At 36.4% G+C, this 19,449-nt stretch overlaps 1 protein-coding gene across 4 annotated transcripts; it reads left to right on the top strand.

Moving 5' to 3' along the window:
• Positions 1 to 12,831: 12,831 nt before the first annotated feature.
• Positions 12,832 to 17,125, top strand: LOC147637489 (uncharacterized). 4 transcript variants are annotated; one of them, XM_086798895.1, is made up of 6 exons: positions 12,832 to 13,015; positions 13,368 to 14,616; positions 15,006 to 15,199; positions 16,193 to 16,273; positions 16,611 to 16,697; positions 16,811 to 17,125. In XM_086798895.1, exons 1-6 carry the CDS (start codon positions 12,851 to 12,853, stop codon positions 17,066 to 17,068), a joined length of 2,034 nt encoding a protein of 677 aa, XP_086655021.1. In that variant the 5' UTR covers positions 12,832 to 12,850; the 3' UTR covers positions 17,069 to 17,125. The 4 variants fall into 4 exon arrangements, with proteins under 4 accessions (XP_086655021.1, XP_086655024.1, XP_086655022.1 ...); XM_086798898.1 differs by having other exon boundaries at positions 16,804 to 17,045; XM_086798896.1 differs by lacking the exon at positions 16,611 to 16,697.
• The last annotated feature ends 2,324 nt before the right edge of the window (positions 17,126 to 19,449 follow it).

Below are 19,449 nucleotides of genomic sequence, written 5' to 3' on the forward strand. Positions count from 1 at the left end.
TAGAGTATTTAATTATTCATTTATCAAATAATAATAGAATTTAAGAGAATTCTAATTTTGATATAAAAATTCTTTATGCATCTATTTATGCATAAAAATCAAATTTTATAAGAATAATGCTTTTATAATAAAAACTTTCGTTTATGCATCTTTCTATGTATAAAAATCAATTTATGCATCTTTCCTTTATGCATCTTTCTATGTATAAAAATCAATTTTAATGAGAATACCACTTTTGAAATAAAAATAATTCCTTTATGCATCTTTCTATGCATAAAAATCAATTTTAATGAGAATAACACTTTGAAATAAAAATAATTCCTTTATGCATCTTTCTATGCATAAAAATCAAACTTAATGAGAATAACACTTTTGAAATAAAAATAATTCCTTTATGCATCTTTCTATGCATAAAAATCAATTTTAATGAGAATAACACTTTTGAAATAAAAATAATTCCTTTATGCATCTTTCTATGCATAAAAATTAATTTTCATGAGAATAATATTTTGAAATAAAAATAATTCCTTTATGCATCTTTCTATGCATATTCATAGGTGAATATGTACATGGAGTAATTAGAATATTTCTTTTAGATGCAAAAAATGGTGGGAATTACTCTTTTGGAATAACATAAAAACAAACTTTCTTTCTCACAAAATTCTAGAAAATTTTGCCATAACCTCCTTTGTATGCCTGACCATTTCTCATTTTACATTTGAATTTAATTCAATCAACTGTAAAACATGAAAATCAAGAAAACCATAGATTTAAAATTAAACAGGTAAGAAAATTAAATAGGTAAGAAAATTAACTTACATAGAGCTTGTAAGCTCTCCTTTGGCTTGAGGGATTGAGGGTTCTACTCTTGTTTGAAGCAAGAGTGGCCACCAGTTCACTTTGGAGAGGAGTAGGCCAAAACAATTGAATTATTAAAAAATTCAATGTAGATGGCTCAGGACAGGAGCAGAGTAACAGTGCATAAACACCATTAAGCTTTTACAAAGGGGGAGGCTTCTATTTATAAGAAAAAGTGAGCCCCTAACCAAGCAAACTGGTTCTAGAATTTTCCATATCAGTTTGGTAAATTTTGACCATTTAGTTCTGAAATAGGAGAGAGGAGAGATGAAATATCTCATTTTATTGATTAAAAATTGAGGGTAATGATCAGAAAAAGGGGCCTACTTCATGAGGGGAGATCCCCACACTGAGGTGTCAAAATTCAGTTTTTTAATTGTTTTCTTTGGTCCTTAGTCCACTCTTCATCTTATGTGAGTATTTACTCATTTTTGGGAGGTTTTTCTTTTATTCTTCAATTTATTTCCTCCCTACATTTAGATTAAAAGAAATATGTACCCAACCCGAGTCACGTGCTTGATGATGAACAATTGATTTCTCCGACTCAAGGCCAGATAATGCTCCAACCTAAAGATATCCTTGACGTTCGAGAGAAGGTTCTCAGGAGCAGAGTCCTCAGAGAGTTTTTAGTCAAGTGGAAGTTCTTTCCTCTAGAAGACGCCACCTGGGAGAAAGAAGAAGAGTTGGCAAAAGATTACCCCCACTTTGCGAGATGAGGACATCTCTCATTTTTCAAGTGGGAGAGGATGTAAGATTCCTCCTCAGCCTGAGTAATGAATAAGCTTTTACCTCAATCCCCTATAATCATTTCCTATTTCAAAATACAAAGAAAATATTATTTTTCCTTGTTTTTTGTCTAGAGAAAAGAAACATTCTAGAGAGATAATTCAAACATTCTAGAGAGAGGTAATTCAATATTGAGATTTTTTTGGATATAAAAATTCTACAAATATCAAAAATATATTTCCTTGAAATAGAAGTTCAAAATAAATTCTCCAAGGTGCATTAGGACTTTTCTTCTTTGGCCTTTGAGTTTTGCGTTGAGGATGAGGTCTTGATTGTAGTAAAGCACCCATATTGGATTGGCACCTTTGTAGTAGCCTTAGCTATAAGAAGCTGCTTTTCCACCCACATTTTGATACCATTAAGATACCTTAACCTTGTCTTTCATGGTAGAGTTTTCTTTTTGGCTGAAGCAAAAGGTTTGGAGCCCTCCTTCACATTGGTTGGCACTGAGGCTGTAGGTTTGAGACCCATGGGCATTGTTGACGATGAGGCTTGAGTCTCTTATAGAGTGTTGGCTATTCTTGCTGACGTTGAGGCTTTTGAGCATGCAGTTTTCTCCCTTGGTGAGGTTGGTCGATGAGGAGTTTTCAAGATTGAGACGTTTCCTTTAAGTTCCTTTTTAGAGATAGATGGTTACGTTTGGGGGACTTCTTTAAGAACAGCTATTGATTGTGAGGTTTCACCATTGGATGTTGTTGGTGAGGATGGAGTTGAAGGGGTAATTGCTTTGTTGGAGTTGGTCATTGATGCAAATGGTAGGTCTTTGACTAGAGAGACTTTTGAGAAAGAGGCTTGTAGCTTTTTGCACTTAGCTTCATATAGATCCTTCAGAGTAGCTGCTTTCTTTCAGTATGGTATCATCAACTTTGTGTCGTTGACCATCAATGACCCTATCACTAGCAAAGCACAGTGGTGCTTCGACAGCAATAGTCCATTTATGTCCCAAGAACAAATGTGCTTCCAACACATACTCAACCACAAAAAACTTGCAAGTAAGGGGATTAGATTCTATATACATTGTTTGTTCAAAGTACCCTAAACATGGCATGCTCATGTCTTTTGTGAATGGAATTTTCTCTAGATGAGCTTTTACTATTGGTTGACCTAATAAATCCCATAACTCGAGGGTCATGAGATTGTACTCTCGTCATGGATAAATCTATGATTGGATTGTGTTGATTTTATTATAAAGTTCAAATCCAACCATAACCCTTGGGATATTCTGAGTAAGATATGTTGGGAGTTCCAGCTCCTCCAAGGTCTCTTCCTCCTGTAAGAGAAATTTCGCAATGCATGTAGGAGTGTTCAAGGTGACTGTATGCATGGATTCATCAATTGAATACCATGAGTCATGTACCCAAGTTCCACCAAGGATGACATCATCATCATATTCAAGGAAATCTGGGGTCGCATGGAATTCAAATTCCATGATTTGACCGATTGTTTGAATAGCATAGCTAAAGCAACCTGGAACTTCAATGGTTTCTCCATTGGCATCTATCACAAGAGAATTTTCTTTAGGGATGATTGCAAGTTGGCCCAATGATACCCAAGTGTCTATTGTCTCACAAGGTTATGGCTTGCTCGAGGACTAATCAATGTGCGTTTGCACTTAACTTTATTTCCCATAGGGAAATCTAACCATACCATGATAGAATCCTCAAGTAGAACCATGGAAGTTTAAGTTTTTGTTTCAACGTCAATTCCCGTTTTCGATTTCATATCCCCATTCACTATTATCCTCTTCTTGGCTCTCAGCTTTTTCAAGAGTGCCTAATGTGTACAATGCTACCTTGGGTCAATTGACCACTTTAACTGAGGTCTGTTTGGAAACTTACAAATCCTTATAGTTTCATTCTATGTAGCTCTTGAGATCTTGGTACAAGTCATGGTAAGCCTTTAGAGGTGCAAGGACTAAAGCTATGCTAGCCTCACCTCGAGAGAAGAGCACTCCTCCAAATGAGGATTTGAGAGGCTGCTTAAATTTCGTAAGGAATTTATCAAATTTCGCACGTGCATTTTTAATTGCATCATTTGTGCAATCTTCCTCTGATGAGCTTGATGATTTCATTTCTATAGAGAGTGTGTCTTCCTCTTGAAAGGGGAAACAATACTCCTCTTGTTTTTGGGTTTCGATTACTTTTTTAGGTTTGACATTATGAGACTCAATCACAACCGGTGATCCTGTTTGACATTCGTCGACAATGCTAAGCACACTCTTTTGAGCTTGCTTTTTGTGTTCTTCATATGTCATGTGATCATGATTTTTAATTCGGGGTGGTTGGGCAAGCTCTAGTTTCTTGATTGGACTATGAGGTGCACTAAGTGTCGAGTCAAAACTTGTTTCGTCCTCACTAAGTGATATACTAGAACTTATTTCATCCTCTGACTTGCCTTGAATTGTCAAGTTTTCATTATGTCTGCCCATGCAATGAGAATGAACTTTCTTTCGGGTTTTTATATCATGTGTCGCACATGTGGGTTTTGTGATTTCATCAGGGATAGCCTTTGAGGTGGATGCATTCACATCATGTGTAGCTTTTGGCTCTTTTGGGGTTAGGTCCTCCACAGGATCCTTTCCCTTGTCCTTTATTTCAATCTTGGTTTTGACAGTTTGTTGGCCCTTGTTTTTCTTAGGTTTACAAGGTTTTACATCCTCTTTTGGTTTCTTTCTACCCATTTTGAAGTGTGTTCTTTTGCATTCTTTTTGACTGTTTCTCGTGCCTTGGCTTGGCTTGCAAGCATATAAGCACGTTCAAGGGTACCATGGACAATTGCCCGTTTTGCACACTCAAGATGTTAAGAATTGTATTCTACAAGACAGGTTGCATTGAAGCAACTCACCTTGGGAAATCTTAGAATATGTGATTGATGCCACATGGTTCACATATGGGTTGAGGGAGCTCATTCTCTCTTGGATATTTCGGTTCAAAGATTTTAAGTAAGGCTGTGTAGAATTCAGGGAATGACAATTCCGTGATCAATTTTTCTTCAGCCTTTGCTTCACTACATGTAGATGAGGAACATCTCATATCATGATCATCCTCCATCATGTTGTCATCTAAACATATTGCTTCTTTACAACATTGATCGAATGTTTCTAGATTGGATACAAGGATCAAGTTGTGTAAGATGTTTTTCTTTATGCCCATCATGAAACATCTCTTCAAGTAAGCATGGTTTAGTTTCTCCCATGGCTCACATCACGAGTCCAAGATATTTGTCCGAAGGATAAAATCTCTAATGGTTTTGTTTTGTTTTCGCTCAATAGAATAGAGTTCTCTTGCTTCTCTCTACCGATAACCTTGTCTTGAAAAGCCGTGGATAAAGGTTGCTTTCAAGGTCCTAAAATTCGCCAAGCATCAATGTGATGAACCATCGACTAGACTTTCCCACTAAGCAAATGTTTAACGCATGTACCTTGGTAGGGCAGTTTAGATTTTCAAAGGCTTCACATCTCTCTTTAAACATTTGCATAAATTGAATAGGATTAGTCATTCCATTGTACTTGCCCATGATTTTGGAAATCTCTATGGCCGTGTTTTCGGATGAGTCACTAAGGCCATGTGTGGACCTCAAGGGCAACCCCCCTTCCTAGATTAGTCAATATGTCCAAGGTTTGGGCATTTAGGGGTTGCAAAGGGTTGGTACCTAGCACTTCTAAAGGTTTAGGACTTGTGGTAGTTCTAGGCAAGGGACCAAATCCCAGAGGAATTGAGGTGACAGGGGATGTAAAACTCGATGACATGCTTGTTATCAGCATGGCAAATGGTATTGGGAGGTGCATTTGGGGCATGGATCTCAATGGCTCGAAGATTTCAACCATTGGGTTCAGTTTAGGTGTGGGCCCATGTAATCCCTCTATCGTTGCCATATCTTAACGTTGCTAATTGCTCCTTCATGAGCATGTGCACGTGTTTTTTTTTCTTTTTAGGTTTTCTTATAGCCCGTTAATAATAGCCTCAGGAGACTGGTTCACCTTTCTCTGGGTCAAACGAGGGTTCTTTTGCCTTAATTTACTTACGTGTAAGTGCACGTTAACCTCTTAGATATATTTTTTCGATATATTTTTTTGAAAAAAGTGTGTGCCACTGGTGTCTCAGATGGAAGACAAGGTCTCAAAAAGCGCATGTGAATGCCCTCTTAGGATGAACTTTTCTGGAACACGTGCATGCTAGTAGCATCCTAGATGGAAAAGGTCTCAAATCCTAGATGGAAAAGGCGGTCTCAAAACCTATTTTCTATCATTGTCTCAAGATTTTTTTAAAATCCTAGAATGATTTTACTTTTTTCGTAACTCATTTTTTAATGTGTTCCAAAAGGAATTTGGAAAAAAGTTGTATGAGAGAGTTGTATTTTTGAAGTACTATAACTTTATCTCTTTGACTTTTTCATAATTTTGTCGTTTAGACACTCAAAAAGTAGCCCGAATATGGCATGTGATCTTTTCGGGCTATTTTGGATGATTTTTAGTACTTTTAAGCCCGTTTTTTGCCTCAATTTTTGGGTCAAATATTGAGGCTACTGGTCGAAGGCCAAAACGATGGATTTTGCCCTTGGATGCTTGAGACCAATTTCAAAGAGCTCGATTAGGGCTTTCGATGAGGACTAGAATGTGTTCACATCAGCCTCATGGTTTAGGAGATACGGGCCTCCAAAAAGGGTTATTTTTTACTCTCTTTTTTTATGATCTCCCGTTTCATGGAACTAGCCTACAATTTTGCGGAATAAGCTCGCATGCATTTTTTATTTTTTAATACTTCACACGGACCTATCTCATGCTGTGAAGTACCTCGCGTGAGGGGTTTTTTTTAAAACTTCATGGACCTATCTCACACTGTGTAGCTCGTGTGAGATAGTTTTTTTATTATTTTTCTTTTTTTGGAGTCTAGAGGAAATTTTGAGTTTTCTTGTGTGGAGGGAAAATTTTTTAAATTTTAAATTGGGGAGATATGGGCATTTTTCCAAAAAGGTAAGTGGAAATTTAAAAAAATCAACACTTTTATGAAACCCCTTACACGCTTCATAAATGATCCCCAAAATGGACAAGTCGACAACTCATTAGCATCTTTATATTAAACGCTCATTAGCCACTAATTAGTTATGTAAAAATGTGATTAAGAGTTAATCAAAGATTAACTCTTTCACTACTCTTTTTCTCTTTTGGACTAAGGACTCTAATGAACCACTAATCACTCATTAATTCACCATTAAGCACACCATTAGTGGATAGGGTATGAAATTGATAACTAATGTGCATCAACTAATGTGTAAATTAATGCATAATTAGAGATTACTTAAACTCTTAATTTTAGTCTCTTCTCTTTATGCAAAATTAAGCAAAAGAGAGCAAAATTCCTCTAATTAATGAAGAAATTGATGCAATTAGGTGTTTTGATGCATCTAGATGCTGTCAAAACACTCAAGAATACTAATTTCAACCTCTTACATGATCAAAATGGACTGAAAACAACATGTTTATGAAATTTTTAACACTTGGAATCGATTAATCGTTCCTAAACGAGAAAAACCAATCTATTAGTGAAGATTAGTCAATTCCAAGAGTTTTTTAATTTTTTTGAGGGATTAAGCTTCCCTAATTGTTTTTTAACATACTTATGCAAACAAATCTAACAACAAACATGAAAGTTAAGCAAAAATTAACGATTTTCACTCTATGTTAAACTATAAAAGGGAGCTAAAAATCACTAAAAATGCATTCTATTGCATTTTTTGATGCAATGGAAGCAAACAAAGCCTAATATACTCTAAATGCGAGCCCTAGGAACATTTTAAAAACAACAAAAACAGATAAAAATTAAGCAAAAAAGCGTTCTTTACAAAACAAAAAAATGGAGCTATTCCTCACGAAATCACACACAAATCACCATCAAAACCACATCTTTTTCATGGTAAACCATTCTTAAAGACAATAGGCAATGGGTAATGTGTAGATTAGAGAAATACAACGGAGAAAACTAAGGGATAGCTCCCTGGCAGCAATGCCAAAAATGTTATGGCTCGCCTAAACCCTCGTCGAAACACACCAACAAGAAGATTACCTGGTGAACCGCAGCTGTCATGGGGATCTTTCAAATGGCCAAGCTCGTAACCCTTGAGGTCTCCCAGCTCCATCACTCCTTGAGTAGCAATTCTGGCGTAGCCTCCTGAGTGCATTGTCACACCCCTGTGTTGCACTATGTGCACTCATCCCTCCTCTCACCTCACTTCACTCTCACACACACTCACTAGCATGCATTAGAGAGGGATTAGCAAGAGGATTAGTAAGAGCCACACTCTATTGCACAGTGGGAGAGTCCCTTGTATTATGAGATATTTTCACTTATATACATGGCCATAAGTGTTCACAAATCACTTAAACTATGGTCGATCGGGCACTTTAGGCTCATAAGAGGCTTAATGCTATTACAATGACTACTCTCATAATATATCCATGAAGTACTTCATCCTAACTTGTTACCACACACTCTAGAAATAGAAATCGCCAGAAGTATTCCGTTGGACCATTACGAGTGCCCGTCTAAGTTGTAGATTTGGAAACCATTGCTTCATATCTTGAATGTATGACCTTTTGGTGTGTCTACCTTGAGCCCTTGATGTAAGATAATGGTAGCAACTCTTGTTAACCCTAGAAATGGGTTAACATGAACTCAATTGAGAGGAGCTATTTCACCATTACTTAACCTTGCTTCTATGTAGTACCGATAAACTTGAAGATCCGCCTACCCTAAAAGCAAGCTGGACCCTTATACCCATTAACTCATTGCTCAATCATTGAGACATCAGCCTTAGGCCCATAAGCTACCCAGTAACCCCCAAGCCCATCAACCCCCAGAAATAACATACCCAAAAGCTACCCAGTAACCCCCAAGCCCATCAACCCCCAGAAATAACATACCCAAAAACCCTTTAAAACAACTTGTGAGAATCCTACAAAATACCCAAGAATCCTTTTTAAACTCCAGAACCCAACTACCCATTCAACCTTATACCCAAACCCTTCTAGGGAACTTACCCATGGAACCCCACCCTAACCCACCTAATTATGACCAAACCTGCCCAACCAATGAGCCCACTACTCGACTACTCGGGAACCTGTATACCCACCACAAACCCACTCAACCAAGAACCCACACACCACTACCTAGGAACTTGACTATGAACCCCCCTCCTAATTACACTTAATACTCGTCTATACCCAAATACCCTCCACCTTGAATGCCTCTATCTGTGCTGACCATTTACCAAAAGTTGAGTGCACACACTTCACTACATAATCTGCACCACATCCTCTCACAAAAACCTATGTGCCCACAACTCCGCTATGCAAATTGATAGGCGATATGGTGCTAGCCTTAGGAATCCCTTTGGTATGCATTCTCATCATGTCAGAAGTGCAAGTGGTTCCCTTGTTGAATGTGTTGGAAGAACATTTGTGCAAGATGTTTTGATGCTTTAAATAATAGGTTTCTTGATCTTAGAGTTTTTAATTCAATCGATCTATTCAATCCATCTACTTCTCCTTCACATATAATTGAAAGGGGAAAAAAGACTGAAGAATGGTTGCAGAGGCTTATTGGGGCAAGATTAATGTTGATGATTCAACAATTGACATTAGGAAATGTCTTAGTGAAGGAGAGGATCTTGTTGGCATGTTGTAGAGAGTTGCTAGGAGTAGAGGTATGCATGATACTTTGGCAATCTGTAGCAACTTAAAGACTTGGTGGGATACATTTCGATGATTGATACATGCATGGAAAATAAGCAGAGTTATTCCAATAAGTACATCATCATATGAGCAAGGTTTCACTTGATAAAATGCCATAAAGAATGATTTGCAAAGCACAACTTGTGTTTGGAGACCCTTGATGCATTGATGTTGTTATCACTTAATGCAAGTGATGCATCTCTAGTTTGTTAGAAAGATGTTTTTTATCAAGGTAAATATAGGAGGGCAACGCCACTAGTAGAGTGATTTGTTCTCTAAAGTCATGTCACTGCACCTATAGACAAGTGCAACACAACTAAATAGTGGGCCAGGTTTTTTGGAAAGATAGATGGTTGGACACAACAGCTCCTCTCGAGCTTCAACACAACTACTAATCGGGTGTCCTACTAGGGTGTTTGGGTCTATTTTGGCATATGGTTGGGAAGGCATGGTTGGGTAGCCTATGGGTACCCAAGATGGTTAGACAATAGCATCCAAGAAATCTAGGCTTAAACACAACTAGCGAGTGGGTCTTACAAGGTGCTTGGGCCCCATTTTGGCAAGCTATACACGTAGGACAGATGGCAGCCAGTTGGGATTGATACCCAAGATTGTTGAACAAAACTATCAGCTACTTGGGCTTGAATACAACTTGAGAGCAGGTCCTACCATGGTGTTTAGGCCCCATTTTGGCAAGTCCTTAAGGTCCCCATTGCATTTATGATGTTTATAAAAGTAGTTTTTGCAAGTCGATAATGCCAATCACAACCTCGGTTGGGATCTAGTAGGGATTCTTTTTATTTATAAACAAACAATTGTAGATATATCTATTTATAATGCAAGGATAAGTTGTCACGCACATGCACATCTCTCTCTCTCTCTCTCTCTCTCTCTCTCTCTCTCTCATAGCATTAGTAATCTTACATCGATGCTTTTCATTCTGATTTAAAAAGTACTAGATTGGGTGTTGCGACATATACAAATTTCATTGAGTATTATATATAATTTTGTACTTTAAAAAATGAAGCTTTATGATTGGATGTTTATGTATACAAATTTCATTGAGTATTATATATAATTCTATCCTTAAAAAATAACCTTTTCATTTTGATATATTACATGCCAGTGGAATTTTCATATAAAGAACCTTTTTTATTTTGATGTATTACATGCAGGTGGAATTGTCATATGTTTTATGTATACAAATTTCATTGAGTATTATACATAATTCTGTACTTTTTAAAGAACCTTTTCATTTTGATATATTACATGCCAGTGGAATTGTATGAATTTAAAGTTTCATGTCATATGAAAAGGTGCTTTAAAAACTCCTTGCGACTTGAAACTTTAAGGAACTCGTCAAACTTTGGCCATGATCCTACTCTTGGAGTGGCCACTGGTTCCACTCCTCTACCATCTTTCACACACCACTTTCGCGTGCCTTCTTGTGTATATGAGGAGATTCACCATGCTTCTATTAAGTCTACATCTCCTTCTCCATATTCCACGTCCCATCCCACAAGGAGGAGGAGATTCTTATCTTTGACATAGACCCTCCATACCTCACACCTCTCCATATTCCACGTCCCATCCCACAAGGAGGAGGAGATTCTTATCTTTGACATAGACCCTCCATACCTCACACCTCTCCAAGCTTAGATCACGTTGTCCCTCTCCAGCCCACACCTCTCCACGCTCACATTTCACCCATCAACCCTCTCCACCCAACACCTCTCTAGGCTTAACCTCGAGAGCCACCCTGTTCCATCTTCTCTATAGACGTATGCTTTCTAGGATTTATAGGAACCTTATCCATCTTCTATATAGGTGGATGCTTCCAGGAGGTTGCTCCATCTACTCTATTGGTGGATGATTTTTCCCATGTTCTAAAGGGGGTTGCTCGATCTTCTCTATTGATGGATGCTTCCCAAGTTTTACAGGAGGTTACTCCATCTTTTGTATTGATGGATGCTTCCCAAGTTTTACAAGAGGTTACACTCTATCTTCTCTATAGGTGGATGAATCTTGGGTTTTGTAGGAGGTTTGTCCCTCTCAATATCCTATCTTCTGTTGAGTTTAAATTAGCTCTTATTGAGTTGATTCAAATGTTGCTAAAATTCTGGTAGATGTACTTTGAATGAATTATATTTCAAAGGCATGAGCAAGCTCTTAGTTGATAGTGTAAAGGTCTTTATAAAAGTAGGTACATCAATGTATATGTTCAAACAAGAACAAGAATATATTATGGCTTTTGTCCTCACATTGGCAAGCGTTTTTAAGAAGCCTTTAGTGGATGTGGAATAGTTTACAAGAAAAGGTTCTAGATTTCTAACCATGAGAGGTCTATTTTTGTTGAGGCACCTCAAACACACATATTGTTGCCTAGATGTGGATGTAGGCATGATATAACCCATCCTATTTGAAGTTAATACTAAGAAGGTCATGCGTGAGAGTTATCAAAGAAAAATTTGTTTAGGTGATGTACACTAGGTCTTGGATAAGTTTTAAGTACTTGAAGCTTTTATGTTATTATACCTTTAGTATGTGGCACATGTTACATCTAATCCTACATTTATAATATCAACAATTCATCCTCATACAATTAAAAAAAGCTATACGTCTAAATCCATTTTTACTCTTAAATAATTGGTACATAAAAGCTATTTTTAATGAGAATTTTATAATAAATCTCAAGGATTTTCTATAGAGCTCATTCCTTGAATCATCACATTCTCATAATGCTTTTCCAACTTTTATTAATGTTTTTCTATTGCAGGGCTACCTTATGATTGAACATTTTTGTACATGTATATTCTCTCAATTTCAACATTTGAAAGTAGATTTGGAAACTTACTATACACTCTTGGCGTGGCTTTCTCTATTTTTGACTAAAATGCATCTGTGGTGTGATATACTCCTTGGCCTTTTATGTAGATTTAGTTGCAATTTTCTAATCCAATGATGCACCTCTTGTCTTTCTACATATATCCATATTTACAACTACATCTATATCCATGTCTATCTAGATATTGGTTTTAGTTGTAGTTGAAGCAGCGTTCACACAGAACCTCCAAACCTTTACAATGCACCTGCAAAATTCACAATCTGATCACTTGTAAAAAATAATTTTGCAATTTTAAAAATAGATAAAATTTTATGCATTTTAGTTATATTTTGATGAAAAAACTTGTAAATGTTGAAGAAAAACTTGTAAATTTTAAAATTGCAAGTCCTTCTATTTGAGAAGGAAAATATTCTCCGTGAACACTGAGTTGAAGTTCTAATTTCTAATTTCTATTCATTTTAAATAAGTTCCCCTGCCAAGTGGCGAGATTAAGGCCGTGGAAATATTGGGCGGAGGAAGCCATGAAGAGCGCATTAATTATGCTGTATTTTAGAAATAAATTAATCCTGTTTGAACTTTGAAATACGGCCAATTACATGCACAGATGATCCACAAAATCTAATCAAGTTAATATGGAAGCTGGGTCTGACATTAATCCGGACATTAATCACTCATCTAATTACAATTCTAATGTTGGAGCTTTGGCTTGGACTTCACGTGCTAATGCCTTTCAATCATCATCATCATCATCAAAGTTAACTAAGCAGCTATCAAGTTCTGCGCCTCGCCGCTCAACTGTGAGTACCGGATTTGCTGTGTTAGTATTAGGTACTACCAATTTGGTATAATGATGTGATTAGCAACGTTAATTAAACTTTCAATCTGATTTGATGAGAGTTACATGATCTGCTATTCTCATCACTTTCCTATCCTATCACCTTTGTGTTTAGGGCTTAATTTCATTATCAGTAGTTTACAATACTATCGATTAGTACGTCACATTCTATGTAATTATGATCTAATTACATTATAACCAGTATGGACTTATGATCAGTATGTACTTATGATGTAATTACATTATCTAATGATCAGTACATAGCCTAATGACCATGCTAATATGTGGATTATTGTCATGGTGATGGTTAACAGACCATCGCGGATGGATCATCTGACAGTAATGGCTCGAGCATTCGGAGATTGGGAGAATCCAGGAGGACCAAAAAGGGATCAGAGAGCAATAAGTATCCATCAATTGCTGATAGTATTGAAATGGGAACTGTGCCTGCTGCTGATATTAATCAGAGTTCTGTTAATGAAAATATTTCTGATCAAGAACCCCCCCTCGTCATGATGGATCCTCCCTCATCCAAGCCAACAATCATTAATCACTCCTCTTCTACTCCCCTTGATGCTACCTCGCCAATTAAGCTAACCAGCTGCAATATCACAGATCAGAAGATTGCTCGCTCTGCTTCATGTAATCTCAGTCATAATCGTGATTATGATGAGTTTAATCTGGATGATCATCCAGTCCCGCAAGGTGATCATATCAACGGCGGTATGTACCAGAGAAATTGCAGTAGCCTCTCAAAATCTGCTCCTTATCCTGACATGGCAGCTGATTTAGTGCTCACTAATCACGACAATAATCAAGATTCAGAGGCCTTGATCAAGACACAGATACACAGAGTAATGAGAGCTTTGCATAATGAGGTGAAGAAAAGCATTGAAAAGCTGAAGCTGATACACAGTGCTTCGATGTGCACATTAACATATAATTACAGGTTGATTAATCTTGGGTTTAATGAAAAGACTGCAAAGCTGAAAGGCGCTGTATTGCAGAGATGGTTCTGCAGTAGAAGTAAAGCAAAAAGCACACGAGAAAGCAAAAGCAAAAGGAAGATCATGTCAAGAAACGATGTGCCTCGCGAACCCATTTCAGCTGGGAGCAATCATACAATTGGGTTAGCTGCAGGTGATGATCCGATGAAGGCTAGTTACAGGTTTAATCACGCGATTAGCCGGAAAACGCTGGCTGCTAATCGTGATTTGGGAGCAATATCATCGCCTCCTTATAAGCACTGCAACCGTGTGATTAATTGCCGAATTCCTGCACTGCGCGAAGAGGACGAATTAAGTAATTGTACTCATGGCTACCGATCAGAAAGTGCAATGTCGCTGCATAAAAGCATTAACAATAAGAGACAGCTAGTTAATTATCATCATAAGCATGGACGTGTGAGTGCTAGCATGAGATTAAATGTGGAGAAGGCGAAGCTTAACCATGATACAGAGATTCTAAATCAATTCTTAAGACAGCAGAGGAGAAAGGTGGAGAGCTTTAATGGTGAAGAAAAAGATTGCCGTTTCCATATTCTTCTATCAAGGCCTGGATCAGGTATTAATTCAAGTTTTTAGTATTAATGTTCAGTTCCAATTACCCTTTTTTCAAAACAAATTTTTAATGCTTCAAACTTATTTTAAATTTTATTAGAATTAATTACCTTTAGCCAATTAATTATTATATTCTATTACATATTGACCATGGACAACCAAGGCACAAGGAGAGGCGAGAAAAAAGAAATCCTGGATTTCTAAAAAATAAGAGGAAAAAATCCCTTCGATTGCCGTTTTTAGCCTTTGTATTCTAGTTTCCATTCATGTGTTTCACTTCTTAATGTCTTTTACATACCGAAGCAATGCGTGGGTTGAGTACTAGTAATCTTATAATGTACTACCACCACCACCACCACCAAAACCCAAGATAGTTTAGGTTACCTTGTGCAGGTCTCAGCTCCATGATATCCACTATTTGTTATGCATGGATTCTTGAGCATACTAGTTTGAGTAGTGATGGAAGTGATTGGATACCTTTACCGGTCATAAACATCACAAAGCATGGCTTATGGAGTAATAAACCAGCAATATGGCTTTTTCAACAAGCTGGAATAGACATTGAAGCTCTTCTATTCTACAATGAGGTACTCTACTTTTGTAAATCAAGGATCTCTAACTTAAATGAGTTAGCATTGTTACTCGCCACATGTGCATGTGTGTGTGTGTGTGTGTGTGTGTGTGTGTGTGTGTGTGTGAGAGAGAGAGAGAGAGAGAGAGAGAGAGAGAGAGAGAGGAAGGATATAGAAGATATTGTGTGTGTGTGTGTGTGAGAGAGAGAGAGAGAGAGAGAGAGAGGAAGGATATAGAAGATATTTTTCTCAATATTAAGTGGTAGAAAAATAAAATCTCATGTTTCTCAAAAAAAGCGTAGGATTCCCCTAAAATCTTTAAACTTCTGATGTAAAGGTAGTTACATGTAGTCTTTTCCCCCAATATGATTATTTTACTAAATTTCCATCAAAGTGGTGGGATATCTAACATGGTTTTCTTCCAAAATATTTCATGTCACTAAAAATATTTTTTTTAATCAAATTTTGCTAGGCACTCATAAAAAGTAGCTAATTCTCATTTTATCAAATTTTGATGGGATCTCATAAACAATATATGATTCTCATTTTAAACAATGTCCAGACATGCTCTCTAAAAGAGAGACACAAGCTGTTTAAAGGGCTAAGAACAGGCCATCTCTTTCATATGGGGAGACCTATTAATGACACTTCAATAGCATTTAAGATTTTTTAATAGGATTACTTGTGTTTTAGACATGCATAGGACACCTTGTAATGCTCCATATTGCAATTCAATGGTTTCCTTTCATTGTTATAAGAAAATAGGTTCATCATGGCCTCTCATTAACTGAGTGCATGGATAGGTTACTTAAGTGCTTAAAAATGTTTAGAGATTAGTGCTCATAGATATGTTGGCTACACAATAGTCACTAACACAACACTGAGTTTTACAAACAATTACCCAGAACAACATATGCATGTCAAATATTGTAATGAATTTAGCTCACAAATAGTGAAAATTTTGTTGAGGATTAGACTAAGCTATCTTACTTTGTATTTTAAAATTAGGTCAAGTTGGACAACTTGGTAGAAACTGGACACTACAAGATTTCTACATCATGTGAAGACATTCTTTGCCTGAATCAAGAGGTTGTTATCTTACCTATATTTTTTTAGATCATGTTAGAAAACATAAAAATCCAGCATAAGCTTGGTAGAAACTGGACACTACAAGATTTCTACATTACATGAAGGCATTCTTTGCCTAAATCAAGAGGTCATTATCTTACCTATATTTTGTTAGATCATGTTAGAAAACAAAAAAATCCAGCATAAGCTTTAAGGCATTTTTAATTCATCTATTCTAGTTCAATTCATATAGTTCTTTAACATACACTTTTAAGACACTTGCAAGATGAGTGTAGAATGTACACTGTTAAGATGAGCGTGGTAGGTATATTCTTCACATGTTTTTGTCTCATGGTAGGTAGCATCTTGTTGTACCATCTTGGTGGAGAAATATTTTACCGAGGTTGATACAAAATTTCATCTACGTTGCATTGAGACACTTTTGGTATGAGAAGAGAGCTCATAAAATTTTGAAAAAGATTTATCCTTGTTACTTTTTCAAGATTTTAAGTGTCAAAAAAGGTGTTATTGAAATCTCCCCATTTATCTAGCTTGCAGGACTTATTCTGGATACAAGGAATATGGATGCTAGATTGGTTTCTTATAAGAGAAGGGACAAACTGGCATTTAATACTCTTGTACCAAATGCCCCTTTTAAGTGTCAAAAAAGGTGTTATTGAAAGCTCCCCATTTATCCAGCTTGCAGGACTTATTCTGGATACAAGGAATATGGATGCTAGATTGGTTTCTTATAAGAGAAGGGACAAACTGGCATTTAATACTCTTGTACCAAATGCCCCTTTTATTAATTTGTGAAAGTGATTTGAAAGGATAAATCCTTTTAAAAAAGTATTTTCTTTCTCTTCTTTGTGATTTCACAACCAACTATCCATTTTGAAGAAAAAATTTAATGAGAGTAATGAGACTATTATGTTACCCACCATTAAAGAAGTGAGAGCTTGACTATATGTATCAAATTCAATCGATTTCAAGGAGTGATCATAGTCATATTGTATTTCATAAACGCTGAAGAAATATTGATTAAATGAAGGGCTTATTGCTAGATAATGAAGTCACAACAATGTTAAGACCAAGTAATAACCACAATAAATGGGTTGTTTTGGCATAGATTATTAGGGAAAAAAATTAAGTTTTTTAAGTAAATCTTTCTATCCAAGGATAAAAACAAATCTTTCTATCCAAGGACAAAAACAAGAATATTCTTAAGATGGGTTGTTTTGGCATACATTAGCAAAAAATTTAGTTTTTTAAGGAAATCTTTTTATCCAATACAAAACAAGAATATTCTTAAGGATATCCATACTAATGGGAAACACTTACTTGAGACGAGCATAATACATGGTTTGCCTATATCTATTAGAATAGAACATTGGATTGCATATTTTGGCTCCACACTTGCCATCTAAATGGATGGAGTAAGAATAGTGTTGTTGGCTACATGATTGGCCTAGCCTTAATCTTTCAAATATGCAATTTTTATGTCTTCTTACCTATGCCAAGAGGTTTCCATTTTTATCTTGCATTTAGGCTCAAAATTTCTAGAATCTCCCTAATCCACACGTCCAAGATTGCCACCTACTATAACTACTATTTTTTCCATGAGCATGCCACATTTTAACTTAACTTAAACACCCCCTTAGCCCCATATTATAACTTAAACACCCTATTTTTTCCATGAGCATGCCATATCTTATAACTTAACTTAAACACCCTATTGTTTCCATGAGCATGCCATATCAACTTAACTTAAACACCCTATTTTTTCCATGATCATGCCATATCTTATAACTTAAACACCCTATTTTTTCTTGAGCATGCCATATCTTATAACTTAAACACCCTATTTTTTCTTGAGCATGCCATATCTTATAACTTAGCTTAAACACCCTATTGACCCTAATAACTACCCTTTCTAGACTTCATATAGCATTCACTACAAGAGTATCCATAGGCCCATAACGATGACTTGGAAGTAATAATAGGCGCACCGTTAGGAGTCTTGTATGGGATCCATTGTTAAATGACACTGTAGACATATTTAGTGACATATCAGCCTTAAAAAAGTGCCAGTGAACATGTCACTAGCGACACTATTTGTATCATTAAAGAGTTGCTAGACAGCTATCTGGATACCTGAGCAAATTGTCGTGTTTTTTCTACTTTTGTTTTTAAAGTGTTACACTCTCAAGCTCTCTCTCTCCCTCTCTCTAATCACTTGTGGGATGCTATTTTCACACATATGAGAGCATTCTTGTAATGTTTTATATAAGTGTCCATCAACTCTTTACACATTTGGCTTCATTGACATGGAGGTTAGTTATAATGACTATTTATATATCTCTCTTTTTATATATTGTGTTTAATCAATAATTTTTTGTTTGTTTATTTTAGTTTATATATATATATAATTTTTTCCATTTTGTCTAATGTTGAATGAATTTACATATGTAACAAATTACAAAGATTGAGAACAAAGGTCACAATATCTTTGTATGTATGTACGTATATATATATATATTAATGGTCCTATCACTCCCTCTATCCCTTGTTGTGTTTGTCCAGCCATCTCTTGAGCTACCAAAAGGCATTCCTTACAATAGCTTATGACATTCTAATAACATCATCTATAGACTTCATTCTTATTAAGGGAGTAGGATGAATTAGAAGTTCAACTAGAATGGGTCTTTCTAATGGTGTTGGAGAAAGTACTCTCGTAGTTGCTTCTCCTCCTATTGGAATAGCATGCACACTTCGAGGAGTGTAGGTAGGAGAAGTTATTGCTATTAATAGATAGCATTGGCATGCTTCTCACAAAAGGATGAGCATATGTGTGTTCCTTGTCAAAAATATGTGGAACGATTGTATTAACATAATTGTAAGGCACATATCTAAGATACCCATCATCATAGGTTCCACCAGTGAGAGAGTTGGGCACCATATAATCATAACGAGGTGGGGGTGTTGTTGGTGGTGCACTTTCTACTAGGGTATTGTAAAAGGTAAATTTAGGGAATCCACTAGAGACCCCTATTTCCTTTAGAGATTGCCTCGCCATCCCCTCTCCTTGCATTTGCATCAACATAGGTCGATCCAAAGCTAGATGAATGAGGTTCTAGGTGAGAGATGGCTTTTTCTCCCCCTGCCTAGTCTCTTTCAAAAATTACTCCACTTTTGGC

This window comes from Cibotium barometz, chromosome 6 (genome assembly GCF_041138505.1).
Source record: "Cibotium barometz isolate CiBa-2024 chromosome 6, ASM4113850v1, whole genome shotgun sequence".
Classification (NCBI taxonomy): domain Eukaryota; kingdom Viridiplantae; phylum Streptophyta; class Polypodiopsida; order Cyatheales; family Cibotiaceae; genus Cibotium; species Cibotium barometz.

Bases quoted from the DNA above. Each gene is read 5' to 3' on its own strand.
- LOC147637489 (XM_086798895.1), top strand. From the start codon at position 12,851: ATGGAAGCTGGGTCTGACATTAATCCGGACATTAATCACTCATCTAAT. The intron at 15,200-16,192 runs GTACTCTACTTT...TTTTAAAATTAG, and splicing joins CTCTTCTATTCTACAATGAG to GTCAAGTTGGACAACTTGGT. The intron at 16,274-16,610 runs GTTGTTATCTTA...GTCTCATGGTAG, and splicing joins TTCTTTGCCTGAATCAAGAG to GTAGCATCTTGTTGTACCAT.